Raw genomic sequence first — 22340 nt, 5'->3', positions numbered from 1 at the left:
CTTACTGGTTGGGAGTCTGACTGAAGTACAAAACGGCTGACAACCCAGGGATTTAAAGTCTCCCTATGACAATAACAAATAAAAATAAAACATTCCCAGTGGTGTTTTATTCATGATTATGACGTTTTTAACCAAAATACCACAACCTAAATGTCTTACAAAACCATATTTCCTGTTTATCTGAAGCCTCTGTGGCCATAATCTCTACTTGGGCGTGGCCATTGGTGCTGAGCTGAGTACCCCCGCACTCGATCCCCCCTATCATATGATGATAGCTGGGTGTTGCATTATTGAGGAGCAAAATTGTAGAGTTCAATTGCACAGCAAATAAAATGAAATGCCTGAAAGAAAGTGACTATTTCCACATAGTTTTTCAAATATAAACATAATCTTTCCTCCTAAATCCCTGACACTTGCCCTTTAGCTACCCCAGTATCCATTTAATTGAACTCCCACGTTCAGGTCCCTGTTACTGCACTCTAAAAAACAAACTGCATCACAGCAGATTATGAGATTACCTCTTTATCTCAATGCAGAGACCTACACTGACTAGCTGTTGTGTGTGTTCAAGGTAACAAACACAACTTATATAAAAACAAGTCAAAGAGGATAGTTTTGCTTGTCTATCTGGATTTAAATCTCCCCTGTGGTGGGAGGTCTTCTTCTGGTGGTTTCGGGGGAGGGCGTGTGAATGTGACTGTCACCCACAGATGAGTTGGATCTGTCTCTGGATGAATGTGAGGAGAGGGATGTCCAAGCCATCAGGAACAAGCAAACATTAGCTGATTGGTGGCAATCGGTTGACATTTAGGCTGGGGGGGGACTCAATCATGGGTCGTCTTTGTGAAGATCTTAGCAGCTGGGAGTGAAGACAAGCGTGAAGAAGAAGAGCCTTCAACAGTTTTGGAGACAGCCATGTCAGGAATACTTGGAAAGGGAAAGCCGGGTGCTGAATGTAACCTGGTCCTGCTGGGAGTGACGGGCTGCGGGAAGTCAGGTCAGATTTTCTGTCCTTCACTGTGGAAAAGACACTCTGTATGAGTGTTCACCATGTTCGATAATAATGTTCATTTGGCAAATTTGAAACAAAACCAAACAGATATTTACACTTTAACCCACTAAATGAATTCCTTTCGAATTTGATTTCTGCTACAGAAATAATGAATAGAAGCAACAAATGTTTAAAAAAAGATTCAACCAAGAAAAGATCTGGAAGCTCATGACGTTCATTAATGTGAGGTCTGTATGAGCTATAAAATGAGGCTGTAGAGACGCAGAGGCTTCTGACACTTTCTGAACTGTGAAAGATGTTAAAAAGACTTTACAAACAACGGTCTTCCTCAGTTGAAAGTTTTTGTGAATCCCGTTATCTTCAGTGCAGTGTATCTGCTGAATACACTGTGGTTTTCACATTTATTCAGGTTTTGATTTTTTATTTCAATTCAAAAATGTTTGATTTTCTTCCAGAATTTTGTTTGTAGTGAAGTGAAGCTCACCAGTGCTTCCAACTGCATAGTGGGGGATTTTTGTGTGGGACTCCCATGAATCCCAGAGTGCTTCCTAAAATGAGTCCCAGCCTAATGTTTATGCAGTGAAGTTTCTCAGGACACTCACTGACCCCGTGTCCTCCATGCTCTGTGTCCTCCGTGCTCCACAGTCTCTCATTTGTCTGTTTTTCAGCTCTCACAGTCAAGTTTCTAACAAAGCGCTTCATCGGCGAATATGACCCATGCCTCGGTAAGACTAACTAACATGTTCAAGTGAAAGGGAGTGGTGTTTGGTGTTTTTGTTGTGAAACATCATGTTTGCACGTCAATTGTCTGGCTTGATCATTTTCTATAAGTGGCATGTCTACAGTGGGGTTGCAGGGTGGAGGGTGGGGGGCATGGCATCCTGACCACCATCCTGACCTGGGACTTTATTGGTAAGAACCATGCTGTGGTTGGTTGGTGGTCAGAGCTTACCCCAGTCTGTTCTTCTCACTGTGCTGCTGGTGTGTTGGGCTGCTGACTAAATAAATGACAGGTGCTTTTTTACAGACAGGCCAAAAGGGAATAAAGTATGGGGACTAAGGACAAACAGAATGTCAAAAACATCTGACTGATCAACTTTGAGAAAGTTAATTTTTTATTTAAAATCCCAGATTGATAAAACCGTCTGACTCATGTGAGAGCCATTTGAGTACATCCATCTTCTACATTTCTGTTGTTTTGTCAAAGCAGATCGTATCTAGAGCAATTTCATCTACTTACCTACCTACCCATCAATCTGTCTGTCTGTCTGTCTATCTATCTATCTATCTATCTATCTATCTATCTATCTATCTATCTATCTATCTATCTATCTATCTATCTATCTATCTATCTATCTATCTATCTATCTATCTATCTATCTATCTATCTATCTATCTATCTATCTATCTATCTATCTATCTATCTATCTATCTATCTATCTATCTATCTATCTATCTATCTATCTATCTATCTATCTATCTATCTATCTATCTATCTATCTATCTATCTATCTATTTATCTATCTATCTTGCTCTCTCTCTTGCTCTCTTTCACTCTCTCGTCCTGTCTGTCTCTCTGTCAGTCCATCCATTAGATGTTCTACGTCTGTTGCATCAGTTTGTGAACGTCTCTGTGTCTTTGGGCCTTTTAGAGGACATCTACACATCAGAGGAGATTGTGGACCAGCAGCTTGTTACAGTCAGAGTCATGGACACCTGTGACCAGGTGAGTCAGCCCATCACAGCTCAGAAGAAAGTTGGTCTCAGAGGCCTGGACACCATAGCAGACTGATAAACACCCATCTGAGGGATTTCTTGCTAAAGCCTGTAACTTGCTCAAAATCTTTAGTTCATCTCTCAAAACTAAGTCTTTATGTCATTGAACATGTCAGTGCCATCAGAATGTCAAGTCCTTGTGTCATTGTCTACGAACAAGACAGTCAAATTACTTAGTCATGTTGTCAATATAACTGTGTACTTTAGAGGGAGGTTCTGATGTAAACTATGGCTAAAGTTTGGATGACAATTATTGTAAAACGTGAGTTAGACATTTTTGTTTGCTTGCAAGAGACTGGACAAGATTCACATTTACACTTTTATTGTTCATATTGTAATTTGTTGACAGACCATGTCATGCCAACATAGAAAAACCCACAGCAAACAGTAACACAAAGGGAAAAAAAAGATAGGACAATATTCTGTCCAACAGTACAGGCAGTGCAGTAGGAATTGGTGTGGTCTTCCTACACCTCTTGTCATTCCTGTATGTTAGGCCACAAATTGTCATCCAGATTTTGAGCAAGTTAGAGGCTTTAGCAAGAAATCCATAGTGTTTTGCTGTTTGTACAAATTGTTTTGAGAAATGCACACACGTATTTGCAAACTTCAATTCTGATCTGAGAATTGTACTAAAGCGACTGAGAAAAACTGTAACATGAAAGCTACACTAAATTCTGCATGTCAAACGATGTCAATAACATCTGAGTAGACCTCGAATTGAGAAAGAGCCCCCTCTGCAGACGAAACCTGGAAAGTGCTCACATTTTTAAACATGGACCACTCACAAAATGCTACTGTACGAAAAGGTTGTTTATTTTTGTCTGTGAGAAAAGGCACCAAAAAAACTCATATTCAGGAAAGACTGGGACAGTTTTCATTGGAATAGAATAAAAAGGTTGAGGTTTTTAAATACAATTAAAAGTTTATTTTATTCCAAGAGAAAAATTCACGTTTATGACAAAAGGGTTTCAGCAGAAGGTAGTTCATAGACAGACCACTGCAGCCACAGTCGGAAGAATTTGGTAAAGCAGGTAGAGTACAGTCCCCAAGACCCCACAAAGCAGTCCAGCTGAAGTGGAGAAATGAGAAAAAAACACTGCTCAGAGCAAACAGGAGGGTCTGGGTCACAGGAAACCAAGAGAAGACATGACAAAAAGAATTTAAACTGAACCAGAAGTCCACTTTTTTAACACTAAACCCAAAGTCTATAAATACAAACCAGCATTTCTGAATACAAACTGCAGATTGGAAGAAGAAAAAAACATAAAGTAGCTAACCAGAGACTTGATCAAATCCTCTCAGTTCATTTCCACCACTGAAGTCAACAAGAGAGGAGCGAATGTGACGATTCCTCAATGAACCACTGGTGACTCATTCAGAAGAGGCCAATTTCTGACTCCCATGATAAAATATCCAACTTTACCAACTGAAACTCATTACAAATGATGCTGTAACCCTAGTGCTATCCTAGGCACTTTAACATTGGGAGTTGGGTCATCTAGACCCCAGAAGACAGTGCGGTAAACCTATTTTCTTTAATGATTTGTGATCTTCACTGGTGTCCATGGATTACATGAATTCCTCTTCACCTTTATTCACCTTTGTCATGGTAGGGAGAACACGACAATGTAAGGATCGGGTCATCTGGACCCCACAGATAGCACAAGGGTTAAGACATAACCACAGAGGCAAACAAACACAGAAATTATCTTTATTAGAAATTTAAAAAGATTAAGCATGGCTAAACAACATGACTGTCTGATTAACTTGCTGCCATGGTGTCTGTGTGTGTGTTTGCGTGTGTGTTTGAGACTTTAGGGGCTGCCAGTGAACTGTGAACGCTACCTGTCTTGGGCCAATGCGTTCCTGGTGGTTTATAGCATCAACAATGTGGAGAGTTTTCATGGCTGCCAGCTGTACCTGCAGATTCTTTCCTCGCACAACAAAACCTTCAGACCACAAACTCCGATCATCTTGCTGGGGAACAAGCTGGACATGGACAGATACAGGCTGGTATCTGTGTGTGTGTGTGTGTGTGTGTGTGGCCAACATCAACACCAAGTCACAGCAAATGTACCAGCCCTCATGAAACACAGGTCACTTTTAAATGAAATGAAAGTTCTGCAGGTTTAGGTGTCCAGTCAAGAGCTGCGAGGCCAAACATCAAAGTTTGTCCTCCTACTTGTAGTGTCTGGTGTTCAGCATTTCCTCTCTGGCCCTTGTGCTATCCTGGGCACTGTAACCCTTGTGCTATCTTAGATGACCCCACCCTTACATTGACGTGTTGTCCCTACCATGACAAAGGTGGATAAAGGTGGAAAGATTTCATGTAAGGGTTAACCCTTGTGCTATCCTAGGCACTTTTACATTGGGAGTTGGGTCATCTAGACCCACTTGTGATCTTCACTGGTATCCATGGATTACATGAAATCTTTCCACCTTTATCTACCTTTGTCATGGTAGGGACAACACATCAATGTAAGGGTGGGGTCATCTAAGATAGCACAAGGGTTAAAGGGAATGCTGCTTTACCGGCATGCCTTTACTCTCCACCACTGGGCCTTCATCTGCAGACTTCAGCAGATGTGTTCAACACACAGTGCCTCAATGTCTGTTTGTTATGAAAGCAACACATTTCCCCTGCTGCACGTTTTATGAGGCACATTTTAATCCCAATGTCTCTGTGATCCTGTTACATTGTTGAACGTGCGCACAACTGTGGGAAAACTCTCCTTTCAAGGATGCAATGTGTCATCAGAGTGGAGGTCAAGCAGGATTCTTATATAGTGTGTGTGTTTTTCAACCCTAAGCTCTACTGGATATTTTCAGGTGTCTTGCCATCGCTTTATAGATGTGTTGGAAGCCATCTTTTCAATCAACACCCAGCTCTTGTTCTTGCTAACGCATCATCAATTTATCATTTTGATTTCAGACATGTTTTGTCTTGCAGGCAGGTGAGTCAGTGCGACGCAGAGGCATTGGCGACCCGTTTCGGCTGTTTGTTCTTCGAATTGTCGGCCTGTCGGGACTTTGAATCTGTGCAGCACGTCTTTTATGAGGCTGTCAGAAGATCCAACAGAGGGACAGAGCGGGGCGGATCGGTCAGGCCCATGTTTGTCGAGGCATTTGTTGAAGACAAAGCCCTCAATCTACCCTCTTTTTTCACCCCATGCTACAAGGAACTTCCTGCTCCTGCCACAGCCAAGCTGGTGACGGTGAAAACGTCCAGAGCCCAGAGCAAGCGCAGGGCCACCACGTTCACTTTGCTCAAGGGCTTCAAGATTTTTTGACACTGATGACTTTGGATGATGGGGGCAGAGGACCAGAGACGTGAGGAGAGCTGCTGCCCAGGAAAATATGTGATTGTCTCACAAATGGGACATGCTTTTGTGTGTCAGATTTGCTGTTGTTGAAAGTGAAAATTTTCATCAAATTTATATATAATTGACTAATGTTTATTTGGCAGAAAAATTACCTTATTAAATATACAATGTTGTTGATTCATTTAAGAAGGAAGAATGAGTTTAAACCTGCTTGACCCTTTGTAGAAAAGCAATTACCCCCTAAATGTATTAGTTGCCTGTGTTATCTTTTACAGCAATGGCAATCCAGCATTTTGTTTTTCTGGTTTTGAACATTTGCTTTGGTGATTTTCGCTCAAAATACATGTTTAAACTCAGAAACGTGCAGGTTTTTCCAGGGTGTACATCTTTTAAGATCTGGTAACAGTAACTATGTTTATATTAGTTGGAATTGATTTATTTTAAGCAATCAAAACAAAAGATACTACAGACTACAAGCAAAATAGATCTATACATAGATATATCCAGAATTAAAACGTTAAAAGTAAAACAGATACATATCCATAAATATTAAGGTTGTTAACGTTATACAGCGTATTCCAAAATATTATGTAAATTGTTATTATTATGTGAAATCCTCATTGCAAATGACAGTCAGTGTGATGTTTAAGTCACTAACCATTAGAGCATATATTAAATGTTATTGAACAAACCTGCCAAGACTTTAATCTGTCATCTGACTCTTTATCAGGAGGATCCTCTGAGGTTTTGTCTGGACAAACATTTGATCAACTCTGGTTTTATCTGAGCACTGAAGTAATGTAACTTTCTCAAAAAAGGAATCCTAATTGTTTTATATTCTCTGAATGGACTGCACGACACTAATGATCAGAAATGAAGCAGTGAGACAAAATGATTTAATGAGGAATTGAAGCATTGAACAACAACAAAAGGTTTGATGTGACGACAAAATAATCAATTCAAATGGAATATATTTACATATTTTTGTTACATTATATGACTTTATATGATCATAATGTGGGGTTTTATCATTTCTCTGTGTTTTCATTCTGTTTTCTCATCATCTCCCTCTTGTTCAAGCACCAGCCTTTCTGTCTGCTCCTCTTCCTTCTGTTTCTCCTCTATGGGATCAGAGTACAGGCAGGAAGTGTTGCCATCCTTCCATGTCACCACGATGCTCCCTGCTTTGAGCTCATCAGTCTCCCTGTTGAATGTGGAAGAGTGTGGCGGTCCGCCATGTGATGGTTTACCATTGTCGCTGATCCCTGAACTGTCTTGCAGCTCTTCATCTTTCTGCCTACGGGCTGCGGCTGCTTTGTATTTTGCTATCTTTTTTCGGCTCCTGTTGGAGGAAAATGTCTAAAGTGATGCTCATTTTTTAGAAGCGTAGAGGTTGTGTGATTCCATACTTGTTTGCCATGGCTCCCATTCCCAGCAGCAGGAATCCAAACAGAAGACAGATGAAGGAAAGTCCCAGCAAGACAAATTTCCACATTGTGGCTGAAACAGAGACATTGCAGCACTCTGGTAAACACACAGCTCACATAAACTCACCAGCCACTTTATTAGGTAAACCTGCCCAACTGCTTGTTAACGCAAATTTCTAAACAGCCAGTCACGTGGCTGCAACTCAATGCATTTAGGGAATTTAGACATGGTCAAGAGGATCTGCTGCAGTTTAAAGCGAGCTTCAGAATGGGGAAGAAAGGTGATTGAAGTGACTTTGAACATGGTATAGTTGTTGGTGCAAGACAGGCTGATCTTAGGTTTTCAGAAGCTGCTGATCTACTGGGATTTTCACCCACAACCATCTCTAGGGTTTACAGAGAATGGTCCAAAAAAAGGGAAAATATCCAGTGAGTGGCAGTTCTGTGTTCCGAAAAGCCTTGTTGATGCCAGAGGTCACAGAAGAATGACCAGACTGGTTCTAGCTGATGGAAAGGCAACAGGAACTCAAATAACCACTGGTTCCAACCGAGGTCTGCAAGAGCATCTCTGAACACACAACACATTCAACCTTGAGGCAGATGGGCTACAGCAGCAGAAAACCACACCATGTCATTTTCATGGCACAATTTGAGCCCCTTAGTACCAATTGAGCATGGTTCCAAGACCACAACCTACATGCTGACCATGTCCATCCCTCTATGACCACAGTGTACCATCTTCTGATGCCTACTTCCAGCAGGATAAGGCGCCATGTCATGAAGCTGGAACCATGTCAGACTGGTTTCTTGAACATTACAATGAGTTCACTGGACTCAAATGACCTCCACAGTCACCAGATCTCAACTCAATAGAGGGATGTGGAGGAACGGGAGATTGGCATCATGGATCTGCAGCCAACAAATCTGCAGCAACTGTGTGATGCTGTCATGTCAATGTGGACCAAACTCTCTGAGGAATGTTTCCAGTACCTTGTTGAATCTACACCACCAAGAATTAAGGCAGTTCTGAAGGCAAAAGGGGGTCCAACTCAGTACTAGCATGGTGTACCTAATAAAGTGTCAGTTAGTGTAGTTTGTTGCTCTCTGGCTTATTAAAAACAAATTCCCCCACAACAAAGAGTTGACAGAAATAAAAAATTTGGGGGGCTTAAAATGTCATTTAAGCCTTTTGATTAAATCCACAAAAAAAAATATTATATGTTAGTGTGATTTCGTACTTTTTTTTTCACACTAAAGTTAGTTTAAGATGGCAAAATATTGAAACCTTATTTACCCACTGCCTCAAATTTGATCCACACATTTTTAATTAAAATGGTCTGACTGGATTATTAAAAAAATAATATCTCAAATGCTGCAGTCTTTCAATACAGCAAGTAGTCATTGAAGAAAAGAATGATAACAGATGAGTTATTCTCACTATAAAGTTTTTAAAATTTCTCAGACAAAGCTATTTTGGAATGACCAGGAAAACCCCTCCACTGCCCCTGGTGGAATGATGATCCACCACAGAGCAGATAACAGAGACAACGTTCAATGGGTTTTTAAGAAAAGTTTGGATCATGCTAATGAGTCAGGGCATCAAAAATGCCTTTGTCAATATGATACCAGTGGTTATGTGGGCTTCTTTGCACATTCAAAGCAAAGAAGACAGAAGAGGTCAAGAATCAGCTGACAGCCATAAAGTTCAGCCCCTTCTTATGACAGACGACAAATGCTAAGGCCGTAGTCCAAGCAGTGTCTGTGGGACACGCTGGCAGCCTCTTCATCTCTGCAAGAACATTCCAACTTGGTTTCTACTGTAGTTGAATCTCCTCCATGACCTTAGACTGGTCCTAGGTTGCAAATATTGATGCTTCCACAGTTGAACTGCATTTTCCTACATTCCATATGATATTTGTGAAGGGCAACTTCCAGTCTGAAAACAATCTTATGTTAAGCGTCATGGTTCCATCATGTTAAGCTGGATCAAAATGAGGAAAATGACATGCTAAGCAGTTGTATTTTCCCTCTTTACCCACAATTCCATAGCAAAACATATGCAGCTGATTCCAAGTTGAAACATTTGACACAATCTGCTGAAAGCGCTCCTGCTACTGTTCTCGGCCGTGGACCTCGCCTCTGGCTTGTCTCGCGCTCCCAGTTCCATCTGGATGAAGCTCACCTGCTGGACTATTCAAGCATGTAGTTGTAAAGTTAGATGGGTAATTCTTCTCTTAGAGTTCCGGGACATCATCTGTCACTCAAGGATCCCTCCTTTTTGTGGACATCCCTTATGCCCCCCCCCCCCCCCCCCCCCCCAAAAAATCAGCTTTTTTAGGAGTTTTTTATGACTGATTTCATGCTCTTATACAATTACTGGTATAAGGCCATTGAGACAAATATTGTTGTAATATTGGGCTATATAAATAAATAAATAAATTTGAATAGAATTAAATTAAAGTGTGGAAAGATCTTTAATACATATACTGAAGGCTTTTTTCAAGGTCTTAGTTTTAAGTTCAGTCTCTTACACACAGAGAATCCATCTGTTACTGTGACTATTTTGAAAATGCTTTGCTCTGTAAATGAGATTGGCTTTCTGTGGTTTGACTGTAAAAAAGAAATGTGTTGAATATTTTAAACTTTTACTCTCACAGAAATCTTTACTTTTGAAAGACTTTTTTTTTAATTTTCAACCATTTTTGCTCTTTTTTGGACTAGTAGCAGGTATCAGATTTGAAACATTCTTATTTATTTGTTTGAATAACATTCCTCTTTAGAAATCAGATTTTCTGTTGTGTTCCATCGAGCCTCATGCCGTGTTTCTGTAGCAAACAAAAGATTATTATTTACTTCCTCTGGAAAGTATCTAGCAGCAGTACTCACAGTCCTCTTTACGGTAAAACCAGCGGAGAAATTGTCGTTGCTCCTCAGTCATGCCCCCCCTCTTGTCTGTCACCTCCTCCACATCCTCCTCATAGTCACTTTGGTGCGGGTCATTAGATGCCCTCCGAAGTCCTGAGGAGGAGCAGACAGTGTCTCAAGTCCTGTCACAACAACCCCCCTATGTAATAGAGGGGCTGCATTAAAGTAGGAAACATCAAACATCATAGTTTGCCAGAAATGTGAACTTAAATTATTAAAAAAACAAATGCAGAGTTAAAAAAATTATTTTGGTTCAAGTATTTGTTTGTTTTTTTAAGCATTTTTTAAAAAGAAAAGTAAAAAAAAAGTTGGTTAATGTCACCGTACTAGTTGCCTAAAGAGACACAGATAAACAAAGACGAGAGGTGAGGAGTGAGTTTAAGACAGGAATGTCTTTAGGACAAGAGTGACATCAGGACAGGAGTGACTTTGGTCAGGAATAAAATATCTATAGGACAGGAGTGACATTAGGACAGGAGTGTCTTCCGGACAGGAGTGACTTTGGTACAGGAATAAAATATCTATAGGACAGGAGTGACCTTAAGACAGGAGTGTATCTAGGACAGGAGTGATTTGAGTTCATGAGTGACTTTAGGACAACAGGGATTTTAGGACAGGAGTGACATTAATACATTATTGACTTTTGGACAGGAGTGACTTTCTAACAGGAGTGTCTTTAGGAAAGGAGTGTATTTAGCACAGGAATTAATTAAGGCCATGAGTGACTTTATGACTGTAGTATCTTTAGGGCAGGAGTGTCTATAGGATAGGAGTGACTTTTTGACAAGGGTGACTTTTGGACAAGGGTGACGTTTGGACAGGGGTGACTTTAGAAAAGGAGTGACTTTAGGGCATTAGTAACATTAAACATAAGTTACATTAGGACAGGAGTGACAGTAAAACAGGACAGGACTGACTTGAGGACAGATGCAACAGTAGAACAGGATGACAGAGGACAGGAATTTTTTAAAGACAGGACAAGAGTGTTTTTAGGACATGAGTGACTTTAACACAGGAGTGATGGTTGAAAAGATTGAAGAAATTATCCGGGCACCAGAGTTTGGAACCAATTAAAGCTTATGGATGGAATTTGGTCAGAGACTGAACAGGTGGGATTTGCAGTAGTCTGTAAGGGATGTGAGAAACATGTGAGCCAGAACAGCTGATGTGGAGGAGGTAAAAAGATGGTATTGGTGTAGTCATACTCAGACAGTGTAAGAGAGGACCAATCAGGGAAGGCTCCAGTACAGACAATCAGCCCAAGGGGCTGCTGTGAAGATTGAGCAAAAAAGCTTTAGGGATTCTTTAAAAGAAGTCAAAAAGAAACAGAGAGGATTATTTCAACATCCAACTTAATGTTGTAACACTGAGCCAGCGAGCGGCAGCATAAAATGATGACTTTAGTTTTATTGAATAACCAATAAAAAAAGGGATTTTCCCTTTAAAGGAATTTCTCCAGACACTTATCAGACTGATGTCACTAAAGATAGCGGTGGACATCCCTCCACTCAAAATGGACACAGTCACTACATGGTGTCAGATGTGGGATGTCGGTGACGTTGGTTTGAGAAACGTTTAATTGACTTTTTATTCTTAATTTTGAGAAATACTTGTTTAAACTGATCTCTGATTTCAAAGTTTCAGTTGCTGGAGAGATTCACCTCATGAAATCCTGAAGGGGGCCTGACTGATGCCTAGATCAGCCTGAGATGTCATGTGACCCAGAAATATAGTTAGAGATGGTTATCTGTGCCCCGTCAGAGTATGATGACCTATAACAAAGCAAACTGAATGCATTTAAGACTGAACTGTCCGCATTTTTAAAGGAATCGTCCCAAAGCTGATCTCAAATCTAAAACTGGAAACGAGGACTGAAAACATAATTTAGCCAACAGGGATGTAAGACTGAGGCCCAAAAGGTACGCTGTGCAGCAGCAACACAAGGTCAAACACAAAATGGTGATTTAGATAAACAAAAAGAGATAGATAAAGATCATAAAATATGACATTTAGATCAGAACCAATTAAACCAAGCATTTCTGGAACAAATGTTTCCATAATGTTCCTGGACTTACTGAGTCTTTCCTTACAGAAGTCCTCCTCATCCAGAGATTTCCACATTGAGAGTTTGCCCTGCTGCGAGAGGATCACCTGCTGGCCACTGGCAGTCAGCAGCAGCGAGGTTTTTCTACTAATCAGCCTGCCTTTGTGACAGTCCCACTCTAATCCAGCTGGATCCGGACCACGACAGGGCCGCATCTGCACTACATCATCACTCCACCGAGTGTACAAACATCTGGACGTAGCTGCAGACATCAGCATGCTCTGGTTGACCCACAGCCACTGCTGAGACTCCGAGTCCGGGCTGCACCTCTTCAGCTGGACTTCTCTCGTGCCTGAATCCTCCAGACACAGACTGTGCTCGCTGCTGTAGATCATGAATGCTCGTCCTCCTGAACAGTATACACCACGTTATCGGCATGTAACGGACCTCTCATAGATGCTTTTGACTCAGAAGTTTACCTGACAGCAGGAAGGACATCAGGATCCAGGCAGGACGCATGTCTGCAGAGACGACAGAGCTGCTGTTGTTACTCACATCAGGACATCAACCCGACTGACTTAGTGGTCAGAAGTTTACAACCTAAGTTTAACATCAGCGGCTTACAGTCAATCCTCTGAGCTCTACGGCCATTGATCAAATAAACGTTCTGTTATCCAAGCACTGCATCCATCAGACCACAGCATTCCTTTCCCAGGAAACAGATTTACTATCAAAGTATCTAATGCACATCCAAAGTTTTTATTATTCCTTCCTCCCTTTGAAATGTGGCTGTTTTCTGGTTCATTTCTTCCTCTGTTCTTCATGTCTATGAAGATGTTTAGTTTGGATGTATTTAAACGTAACAAAAAGGGGCTGTGCCAGTCATGCACAAGTAAAAACCAAAAACAGTATTCCTTAATAAAACCTATTCCTATGTCGGAGTAATTCTACTTTACCTTAGCGACACTAGCAGCCCCAGCCGGTGAGCTGTTTTCATGTGATCAGTCTTTATGTGATGATCTCATGGTGTGTCTCCAGCTTTTAACTATGGAGGTTTTTGACACACTTTACACCAAAACACAAGAGTAGACCAGCTTTGTTTGGAAAGAAGAAAATGCTATCAGAAAACCACCATTGTGCAGGAGGTAGTGACGGGGTCGGTGCTCTGTCTGTCAATTTTAGCTTCTTCATCAGCTGAAAGCAGCAGCTAATATGAATCCCAGCTCAGGTTTACTTACTTTGGCTGTGCGTCTGTCCCAGGAGAGGAGGAGGACTGCAACTGTTCACAGAGGTCTGGGACAGAAACCTTTCAAAGTTCAGAGGGAGGAGCTTGTGCTGGAGGTTCAGATGTTTTGAACCGCTGAAAGTTCTACTTGATAAAATGAAAGTAAAGCTGCTTTGTGAACTCCAGCTTCTGCTTATTGCTTGATTTATTCAGGAATTCCTGCCGTCTCTGTGATTCTGAGTTTTTAAGGACTTCAATGATCCCCAACAAGCCTTGTTTATGGGACGTGTTGGTACTGATACAGGTGAAGACGCCGGAACCTCATAAAAAGCTGAAAATGAGGCTGATTGTGCCCGTAATCTTTACGCACAAAGCATAAAGCTCCGCTCACAGAGAAATAGACGGCAGGTCATTGACCTCGCTGGGCGCTTGCTGTTTGGACAGCGCCACGCTCACCTTGGCTAGTCTGTTTGCAAAGGTGCGTGACTCATCGGTCAAAAAGCTTGAATGCTCGTTAAAAGCTTTTATCACTATGGCAAAGGTGTGGAGGCACCCAGCCAGGCAGGCGAGGAGACCTTCACCTGTGCTCTGCAGGGCTCATGCAATCTGCTGTCGGAGCAACGGACACCTCAAAACTTCTGTATCCCAGGTTTCCTTAATGCACCATAAGCTCCAGAATGAACAGAGATCAATGAGGGGGAGGCATGAGGGGAAAAGGCAGGACCATATTAGAACATTTCTTACCTTATCGTTGTCGTTTTATGACCACAAATGTTTAATGTGGAAGCAAGTGCAACAACAGTTCCAGTCCACCAAAATTCATAAAAAAAGACTAACTGAAGCTGGACAAATGCTTGAACTCAGGTGAGGCTCGGTAAAGGAAACATGAATAAAACTGAGGCCAATAAAATGGAGTGTTCAGTAACTACACTTAAATGGATTTCTGTCAGAGGTCACGTACAGGTTGACTGCAATCCTGGTCTGGATCCAGACTTTGTCCCACAAAGACCTCAACCAGGATCCTAAATGGTGAAGCTGTTTCAAAATATGCAGACTTTCAGGTTCAGCACAGAACAGCTGCGTGCACGTCATGAAAATGCAGGTGACACTATTCAGTCAACCAAACAGGTTGTAAATGTTAGACCTACAGCGGAGTTAGAGGCAGGTTAGTCTTCAACCACGGGAAACAGAGTATCTAAGAACTGCAACATTTTTTGGAGAAAGTTCAGGCACCAGACCAAAATGTTTCCAGATATCAAATAGCTCCACTTTGGCAAAGAATTTGCATCGTGTCAGCCAATAAGGCAGCTTTGGCCCGTGTCGTATTGATGATGTCATCAGCAGGTGGAGTCCAAAACATGGAGGAGCCGATTGTTGCAAGATGTTTCCTCGTTTGTGGTGTTTTTTTTGTAGTTTCTTATTTGTATCAAGACAGTAATAAAAATGTTCCTGTCACTGTATTCTTATGTTTAAATATGTATTTGTTTGATGCTTATAATTTTTTATTCTTAAATTTTTTGCATTTTTGACTCTTTTTTTTAGTACTCTAAAGCACCAGAAGATGGTCATCCTAAAACTGTTGGATGAACTGAAAACTTTCATTTCAAAGAAAGAAAATGACATTCACGCATGTGAACAGGTTTTACTTCTGTAGGGGATTTGCAAGCACAGATGAAGTTGTGCTTTTGCAGTTTGTCTTTGGGAAACAAGATTTTCAGCAGTAAAAATGTTTTGCAAACTTCCAAAAACATTTTCTACCTTGACAAGAAAACAATTCAGGTCTGCACACACACATACATCTACACACACACACACACACACACATTTTCTACATATGTCCTACAGACACAAACACGAGTTAGAACAGGGGTCGGGAACCTATGGCTCGCGAGCCATATATGGCTCTTTTGATGGTCACATGTGGCTCGCAGACAAATCTTTAATTATAGTTTTTTTTTTTTCATTAGACCAGTCCTTCTCGGGCGCGATGCGATGCCAGAGGCGCGCAGTAGTAGCAGTGCTTAGAGAGAGAAATCTGCGCCAGCGCTATCAGTTACTATTATATATTATTTCACAGAGTTTGTACCAGCTGGAAACCTGTGAATTGCCGTGCCTAAAACTACGCGCTCCCGTCTCTGAGAAAGAGTGCGCAGATGCGGGGACGGGATGTGTGAGGGAGAAAGCAGAGGGTGGGGGTGAGGGGTTGTGGGGACAGGCAGCAGGTGAATCGCGCAGGGATTGTAAAAACGTAAAACCCGTTGCCCGTCACTCACTGCAGCGTGTGAGTATATGTTTGGCTCCCCGTCTGCATGTGAGCAGTCTGTCTCACATCTACAGAACATTCAGACTACGATCACGTTTAAAGTCTCAACGCCTGAACGAAGCAGAAACTCACCACGTATCAACCAGACTAGACCATCAGCAAAACTACCACGAGAAATACTCATTTATTAGCAACAGAATAACAATGTTATTAAAAAGAATCCACAGACTTATTGTACTTTAAAAATGTTGAAATTAAATCAAATGCACACATTCACTTGTATATTTAGTTTTAAACAAATTGTCGCGGACTGAGTTGGATGGCTGTTGGGCCGCGTTAAAAGTTCTGGAGTTCATTGAACGCGTCAAGCAGAGATCTGATTGGCCCTCAGTTCTGTCGCTCAGCCTGTTGTTAGGTAGTTTGGACCAATGGGGTTCAGCTATAGGCCGAATAAGGGAAATGGGAGGGCTGCAGCGGGAGCAGGTGAATATAAAGTTGGGAGAAGCGCTCTCGTGTCGGCGGGAGAGATTCAGGAGTTGCTGAATTAATTGAACGGCGTTTGTTGCGGTCTGCAGTAACCAGAATTAAGAACCTTAAAAGAGGTTACGTCTCCGTGCCTCAGTGTGGGAAAGGGACACTACATTATTGTATGGCTCTTTCGAAATTACATTTCAAAATATGTGGCATTTATGGCTCTCTTGGCCAAAAAGGTTCCCGACCCCTGAGTTAGAACCTCAGACCTTTGAGAGACATCTGTAGCCTGAAAAGGTTCTGTGGATCTTTTAAGGAGCTGTAATACCAGAACATCTCAGTGGTATCAGGAAAAAAATGCACAGATTCATCTTCTCAACTGTTTCCTTTCATTTGAATTCAGGTTTACAAAATTATCAAATGTCTTCATTTATTTTGGGATTGTTCTCAGAAAACAAAAGATGATGCAAACGTTCGTCTGTTCAGGCAGAGAAACAATAAATAAAATATTTTGGAGAAACTAAAGTTCAAAATCAGCTGTTCTTTACTTTGAGTAGATTTGTTACATTTTTGGTGAATTGTGAAAACAATAATTCCAAAACATTTCTTAACCCTTGTGCTATCTTAGATGAGCTCACCCTTACATTGACGTGTTCTCCCTACCATGACAAAGGTGGATAAAGGTGGAAAGATTTCATGTAATCCATGGACACCAGTGAAGATCACAAACCATTGAAGAAAAAAGGTTCAGAGCACTGTCTAGTGGGTCTAGATGACCCAACTCCCAATGTCAAAGTGTCTCTAATAGCACAAGGGTCAAATTGAGATGGCTGAACTCATTTACTCTGAACAAAAACCCCTTCTGGTTTATTATTCCCAGGCCTGTTTTGTTTCAAAATTGCTGGTTAAATGATCAGATTATCACCAGCAAGTTATGATATTTATTTTTTCCCCCATACACACACCTTTATGGAATAACAGAAATGTTCTGTCTAGAAAGTCTTTGTTTCTGGAAACTTAGAAAAAGCTATTTGGACAAGCTGTCATTTAATGGACAAACATGGGAACTTGCTAAACCGTGAGACCTTTACTTCAAAATGTAAACTGCTTTTCTCATTAAAAGAATAGAACATGGTAATTAAAAGCATTCTAGGTCCTACAAAAAAATTGGCTCAACAAAAATTGATACGTTTTAGAAATGAGACAGCTCAGCGTGGAAGAATTCAGTTAGCAAAGGGAAGGGAAACTGGGATGAAATAACAGTAGACAGGTTAGACACAGTCCATGCTTCATTTATTCCCATATATACAGATGGATCTAAAGACCCAGACACAATGAGAACTGTTTTTTTCTTTCTGTATCCCTACATTGGGAAAATATGTTGGAATTAAGATGTCAAAGGATCTTTCAGTTTTTGCAGTTGAAATGTTGGCAATATGGTATAGTTTACAATGGTTAGAACAGAATAGAGTTGGAGATGGTATAATTTGTTCAGACTCATTGTCAGCTTTGATGTCTCTGAAGTCTTATTCTTCTGATAGCAGATCAGATATATTGTTTGAAATTTGTGAGTTTGTACAGGTTGGAAAATTGAAAATAAACAGAAGATTTATGTGGGTACCAGCACATAGGGGGTGGAGGGAAATGAAATGGGTGATTTTCTGGCAAAAAGGGCATTGAAACAGGGTATAGAGATGAAAATTCCATTAGGTAGAATGGAAATTAGGGCAATTATTAGGAGGCGTATTATGGAAGAATGGCAGAAACAATGGGAAAGGGAGAGGAAAGGAAGACATCTATTTAGTATTCAAGACAAAGTAGGGAGAGGTATGAATGTCAGAGTAAACGCCAAAGATCATGGCATAATATCACGGTTGAGGATGGGACACACTGGTTTAAATAATACATTGCATCTGATAGGGAAACACCCAACTGGTTTGTGTGAGTGTGGGAAAAGGGAAGAGTCAGTGGAGCACGTTCTGTCATTGTGAACTGTATGGGGAAGAAAGACGACAGCTGGAAAGCAGAGTTGGTTGATAGAGGGTGAACAGCTGAGTTTAAAGAAGCTTTTGGGAGGGGAGGAGAATTTAAGTGGTGTTATTATAGATTTTTTAAAGAAGGACCAGGTTATTGCGTGGAATTTTGGGGTGATTTTGCACCCACAATCCAACACAGTAGGTGGCGGTAATGCACCTTCACGTTGGTGCCTCCCGCCAATAAAACCACAAGAAGAAGAAGTAATGAACACCACGTAACTACGTCATTACGTAAAGTTCCTGCGCGCAGTACGTGGACGAGCCCGACAAGGTCGTTTTCTGTGGCGGCGTTTTAAAGATGATGTCGCTGGCTGCCCGGTCAGGGGCCTTCTCCCCGTACCTGCAGGCGACAGCCTTCACGGTGGCGGGGCCGCTAAAGGCGCTGGTCCCCGGGGTGGTTCTAAAAACGGATAAGGTGCTGCTGGACACGAAGAAGCCGTTCCTGTGCCGCGAGTCGCTGCGCGGTCAAAGCCCGCTGACTGGGCCTGCGGTGACGGTTAGCATCAACGGTGAGCACGATGTTCGCCAACCGGGCGGGTTTCCTCCGTGTGGTGTCTTTTAACGGCAGGCATCTGTGAATGGCTGCGTTTTGGTGCTTCCGGGGACAAAAGACGAGTCTCCGTCGTTCGGTGTGAACGACAGACTGTCCCCGGTTTTAAGCTAGCCGGTGGCTAGCATGACTCCTCCTCTGACGTCAGCGCCTCCAGCACGGAGCTCTACCCAGGACTCTGGTCCCCAATGCCGGCGACAGCAGGCGGCACTGGGTCGCTCTCTGCTTCCAGAGTATGGTGGGACGTACGGCTGATCGACCCGCTCCTCTCTCCGGGTGAAGAGAGCGATCCAGCGCCGCCTAATTATAATGTAGTCGTGATTCGGGGACCAGAGGTCGGGCAGGAGCTCCGTGTCGGAGTCGCTGCCCGCTATCGCTCTTTATTCTGAAATATTAAAGACACGGATTGAAGTTTGCTTGAAAAGAAACGTTCAGTAAACTGCTGACGATGTTAAAGTTTAAGGTCATTTGCTAAAGAGTAGCTAAAGGATTTTAGCACCTTTAACTGTAGTTGAGGATTTCAGAATGCACTTGATGGTAAATGTTTGGGTGATGGATCCAAAGTTGTGTTGTTTGTCACTTATTTTTGCTCCAGTGTTGCCACTCAAACTGCTGCTGTTTGTCTTTGCAGGCAGGGCAGGAGTCCGGTTTGCTCACACAGACATCAAGGTGCCAGACTTCTCTGACTACCGGCGCCCGGAGGTGCTAGACCCCCACAAGCCGTCGACGGAGAGCAGCGAGTCCAGGAGAGCCTTCTCGTACCTGCTGACCGGGGCCACAGCTGTGGTGAGCGTTTACGCTGCCAAGACGGTGGTCACTCAGTTTGTTTCCTCCATGAGTGCCTCCGCTGACGTCCTGGCCATGTCCAAAATTGAAATCAAGCTGAGCGACATCCCAGAAGGCAAGAACATGACCTTCAAGTGGCGCGGTAAGCCTCTGTTTGTGCGGCATCGCACCGAGAAGGAGATTTCAGCAGAAGAGGCCGTCAGCCTGGCAGAGCTGCGAGATCCTCAGGAAGACAAGGACCGGGTCATCAAGCCCAAGTGGGTCATCGTCATCGGCGTCTGCACGCACCTGGGCTGCGTGCCCATCTCCAACGCGGGAGACTACGGAGGCTACTACTGTCCATGTCACGGCTCGCACTACGACGCCTCGGGTCGCATCAGGAAAGGTCCCGCCCCCCTCAACCTGGAGGTGCCCTACTATGAGTTCCCAGATGACGACACGGTGGTGGTTGGATGAACAGGCTGCGGTGGAAAAGCCGCGCTCACGTGTGGAGGCATTTATGTTGACAGAAGGTTTTCGGTTTTGTCGGGTCTTCATTCAGACGCCACAGCACATCTACTAACGCTTGTTCTTCCTCTCTGGTCCCTTTATGCTCGCGGTTCAGACACGCAGGCCTGCGGGAGCTGATGTCTGTCGTACATTTCAGCCTGATATGAAGAACATTTATGGTTCCACCTCCTCTTCTGATATGTGGAACAAGAGCCTCCTCATCTTCATAGTCTGTGTTCAGCTGTGGTGAATAAAGATTTCTATTTTATTTGACCTGATCTCAAAGCTTCATTTTTGTGTTTATTTTTATGTAAGTGGAGAGCGACCTGCAGACGGCTGCCCCTCTCAGTTATTTAAAACATAAGAGCATCACGATCTGCTAACATCCACACAACAAAGATGATTATTTTCCTGGATTTTTCTTGTGTTCCTCAGTTTTTGTTCATCTTCATAGCAGCAGTTGTGTTTTCTGGGGGTTTGATCTGCAGAAGCGGGACGACACCAGTCAGGCCTGTGGGGTTGGGGGGAACGACTGCACAAGGAAAAGTATGGAATCAGCATAAGCAAGGGTTTGACCTGTGACCTTTGTGACAGTTTAGACTCCTACCATCTTGTTAAAATAATCAGGAATGTCAAAAATGTCAAGTGACAGGAAGTTCACTGTATACATTTCTGCCAAATGAATGCTTTAAATGTTTGAATAAAACCAATGCCTGAAGTCTTGAAATCCCACTCTAATCATCTCTTGATCTATTTTCTAAGTGGTCTTGTAACCCTAGTACTATCCTAGGCACTTTAACATTGGGAGTTGGGTCATCTAGACCCACTAGACAGTGCTCTGAAGCACAAGTGATTTGATCTTGTGGAACGTTGGAAACGCCTCAGCTCAGCGACATCTAGTGGATAACCAATATTTTCCAAAAACCTAATAAAATGGAAATTTTCATGTGTTTTAGTGTCCTTTGACTTCCTAGATTGAAGTAGATGCAAGTTTTTATTTTTTATGAAAAGGCATTTTATTCTAACTAAACTGTATTCATGTGGGAAAGCAGGAGCATTAAGGTGGAATGCTGACTTGCATTTTAAACGTAGTGTCGTAAATATTACTGATAATTGCAAATGAGTGACCATAAGCACATCCTAAAATTATTTAGTCTCCACTAAACCCACTTACAGATCGCCAATAAACAGGTCAAGAATTTCCATGTTAAAACAGAGTAACCCTTGTGCTATCTTAGATGACCCCACGTGTTCTCCCCACCATGATAAAGGTGGAAAGATTTCATGTAATCCATGGACACCAGTGAAGATCACAAATCATGGAAGGAAAAAAGGTTCAGGGCACTAGTGGGTCTAGATGACCCAACATCAAAGTGCCTAGGAAAGCACAAGGGTCAATTGATTTTGTTTACTATTTTTTTTTTTTTAGTTTTTCAAACCAAGGATGTCCCATTGAGATTAAAAATCTCTTTTTCAAATGAGCCCTAGGGTGAAGATGGAATCATTCATACACACCAAATCACCGCTAAACCTCCTAAAACTGATTCAAATGTTCACAAACCTCATTTCCAATTTTTGGAGCAGTTTTAAACTTGCCTGGAGGAACCAGTTCCTTCAACTTCAAGTCCTTTTGGAGATTGTTCCACATTATTAGTGCAAAATTCTGAAATTCTGAGTTTTTTTTCAGTCCGGTCTATTTTAGCTCAGCCACAAGATGCTGAAATGTCAGAAACATTTTTTTCTACATCTCCTTGCTCTGCAGGATCCTGAGTTATCCATTTCAGTACCGATCCATGGAGCCACTTCAGCTGTTCAGCTTCTGAACCCACTTAATCGCCTTTTGGGGGTCACATGGTTGCTGGAGCCTATCCCAGGCCGCGTGGAGGCGGTCTGTGAAACCCCAGTCAGACCAAAATCCCAGAACGTTTGAACAGAGGGAGCGTTTACTTTTGGACACATCTTTTTAGGTTTGGTCATGAAAGTCTAGAATACATATGAGGTAAAGGACAG

The 22340-nt window shown here is 42.2% G+C and overlaps 3 protein-coding genes across 4 annotated transcripts; 2 read left to right on the top strand and 1 right to left on the bottom strand.

Annotated features, from left to right (window-relative positions):
* Positions 1–706: 706 nt before the first annotated feature.
* On the top strand, positions 707–7130 carry rasl12 (RAS-like, family 12). Its single transcript, XM_078944981.1, has 5 exons — positions 707–997; positions 1681–1737; positions 2665–2738; positions 4610–4804; positions 5746–7130. The coding sequence occupies exons 1-5, from the start codon at positions 916–918 to the stop codon at positions 6079–6081; spliced, it is 744 nt and encodes a 247-aa protein (XP_078801107.1). The 5' UTR covers positions 707–915; the 3' UTR covers positions 6082–7130.
* si:cabz01068815.1 (Solute carrier family 51 subunit beta) lies at positions 6994–13965 on the bottom strand. Of its 2 annotated transcripts, none has more exons than XM_004066817.5 (6): positions 13749–13965; positions 12990–13031; positions 12542–12919; positions 10428–10559; positions 7524–7614; positions 6994–7456 (listed from the first exon to the last, which is right to left on the bottom strand). In XM_004066817.5, exons 2-6 carry the CDS (start codon positions 13027–13029, stop codon positions 7159–7161), a joined length of 939 nt encoding a protein of 312 aa, XP_004066865.1. In that variant the 5' UTR covers positions 13030–13031; positions 13749–13965; the 3' UTR covers positions 6994–7158. The 2 variants fall into 2 exon arrangements, with proteins under 2 accessions (XP_004066865.1, XP_078801106.1); XM_078944980.1 differs by lacking the exon at positions 13749–13965 and adding an exon at positions 13467–13550.
* A 4750-nt stretch (positions 13966–18715) lies between these two features.
* On the top strand, positions 18716–21057 carry uqcrfs1 (ubiquinol-cytochrome c reductase, Rieske iron-sulfur polypeptide 1). Its single transcript, XM_004066816.4, has 2 exons — positions 18716–19014; positions 19687–21057. Exons 1-2 carry the CDS (start codon positions 18804–18806, stop codon positions 20295–20297), a joined length of 822 nt encoding a protein of 273 aa, XP_004066864.1. The 5' UTR covers positions 18716–18803; the 3' UTR covers positions 20298–21057.
* The last annotated feature ends 1283 nt before the right edge of the window (positions 21058–22340 follow it).

Source organism: Oryzias latipes, chromosome 3 (genome assembly GCF_053564925.1).
Source record: "Oryzias latipes strain Hd-rR chromosome 3, Olatipes_Hd-rR_3.1".
Classification (NCBI taxonomy): Eukaryota; Metazoa; Chordata; class Actinopteri; order Beloniformes; family Adrianichthyidae; genus Oryzias; species Oryzias latipes.
Note: the sequence above shows the minus strand (reverse complement) of the source record. Positions and strands in the feature narration are given on the sequence as shown.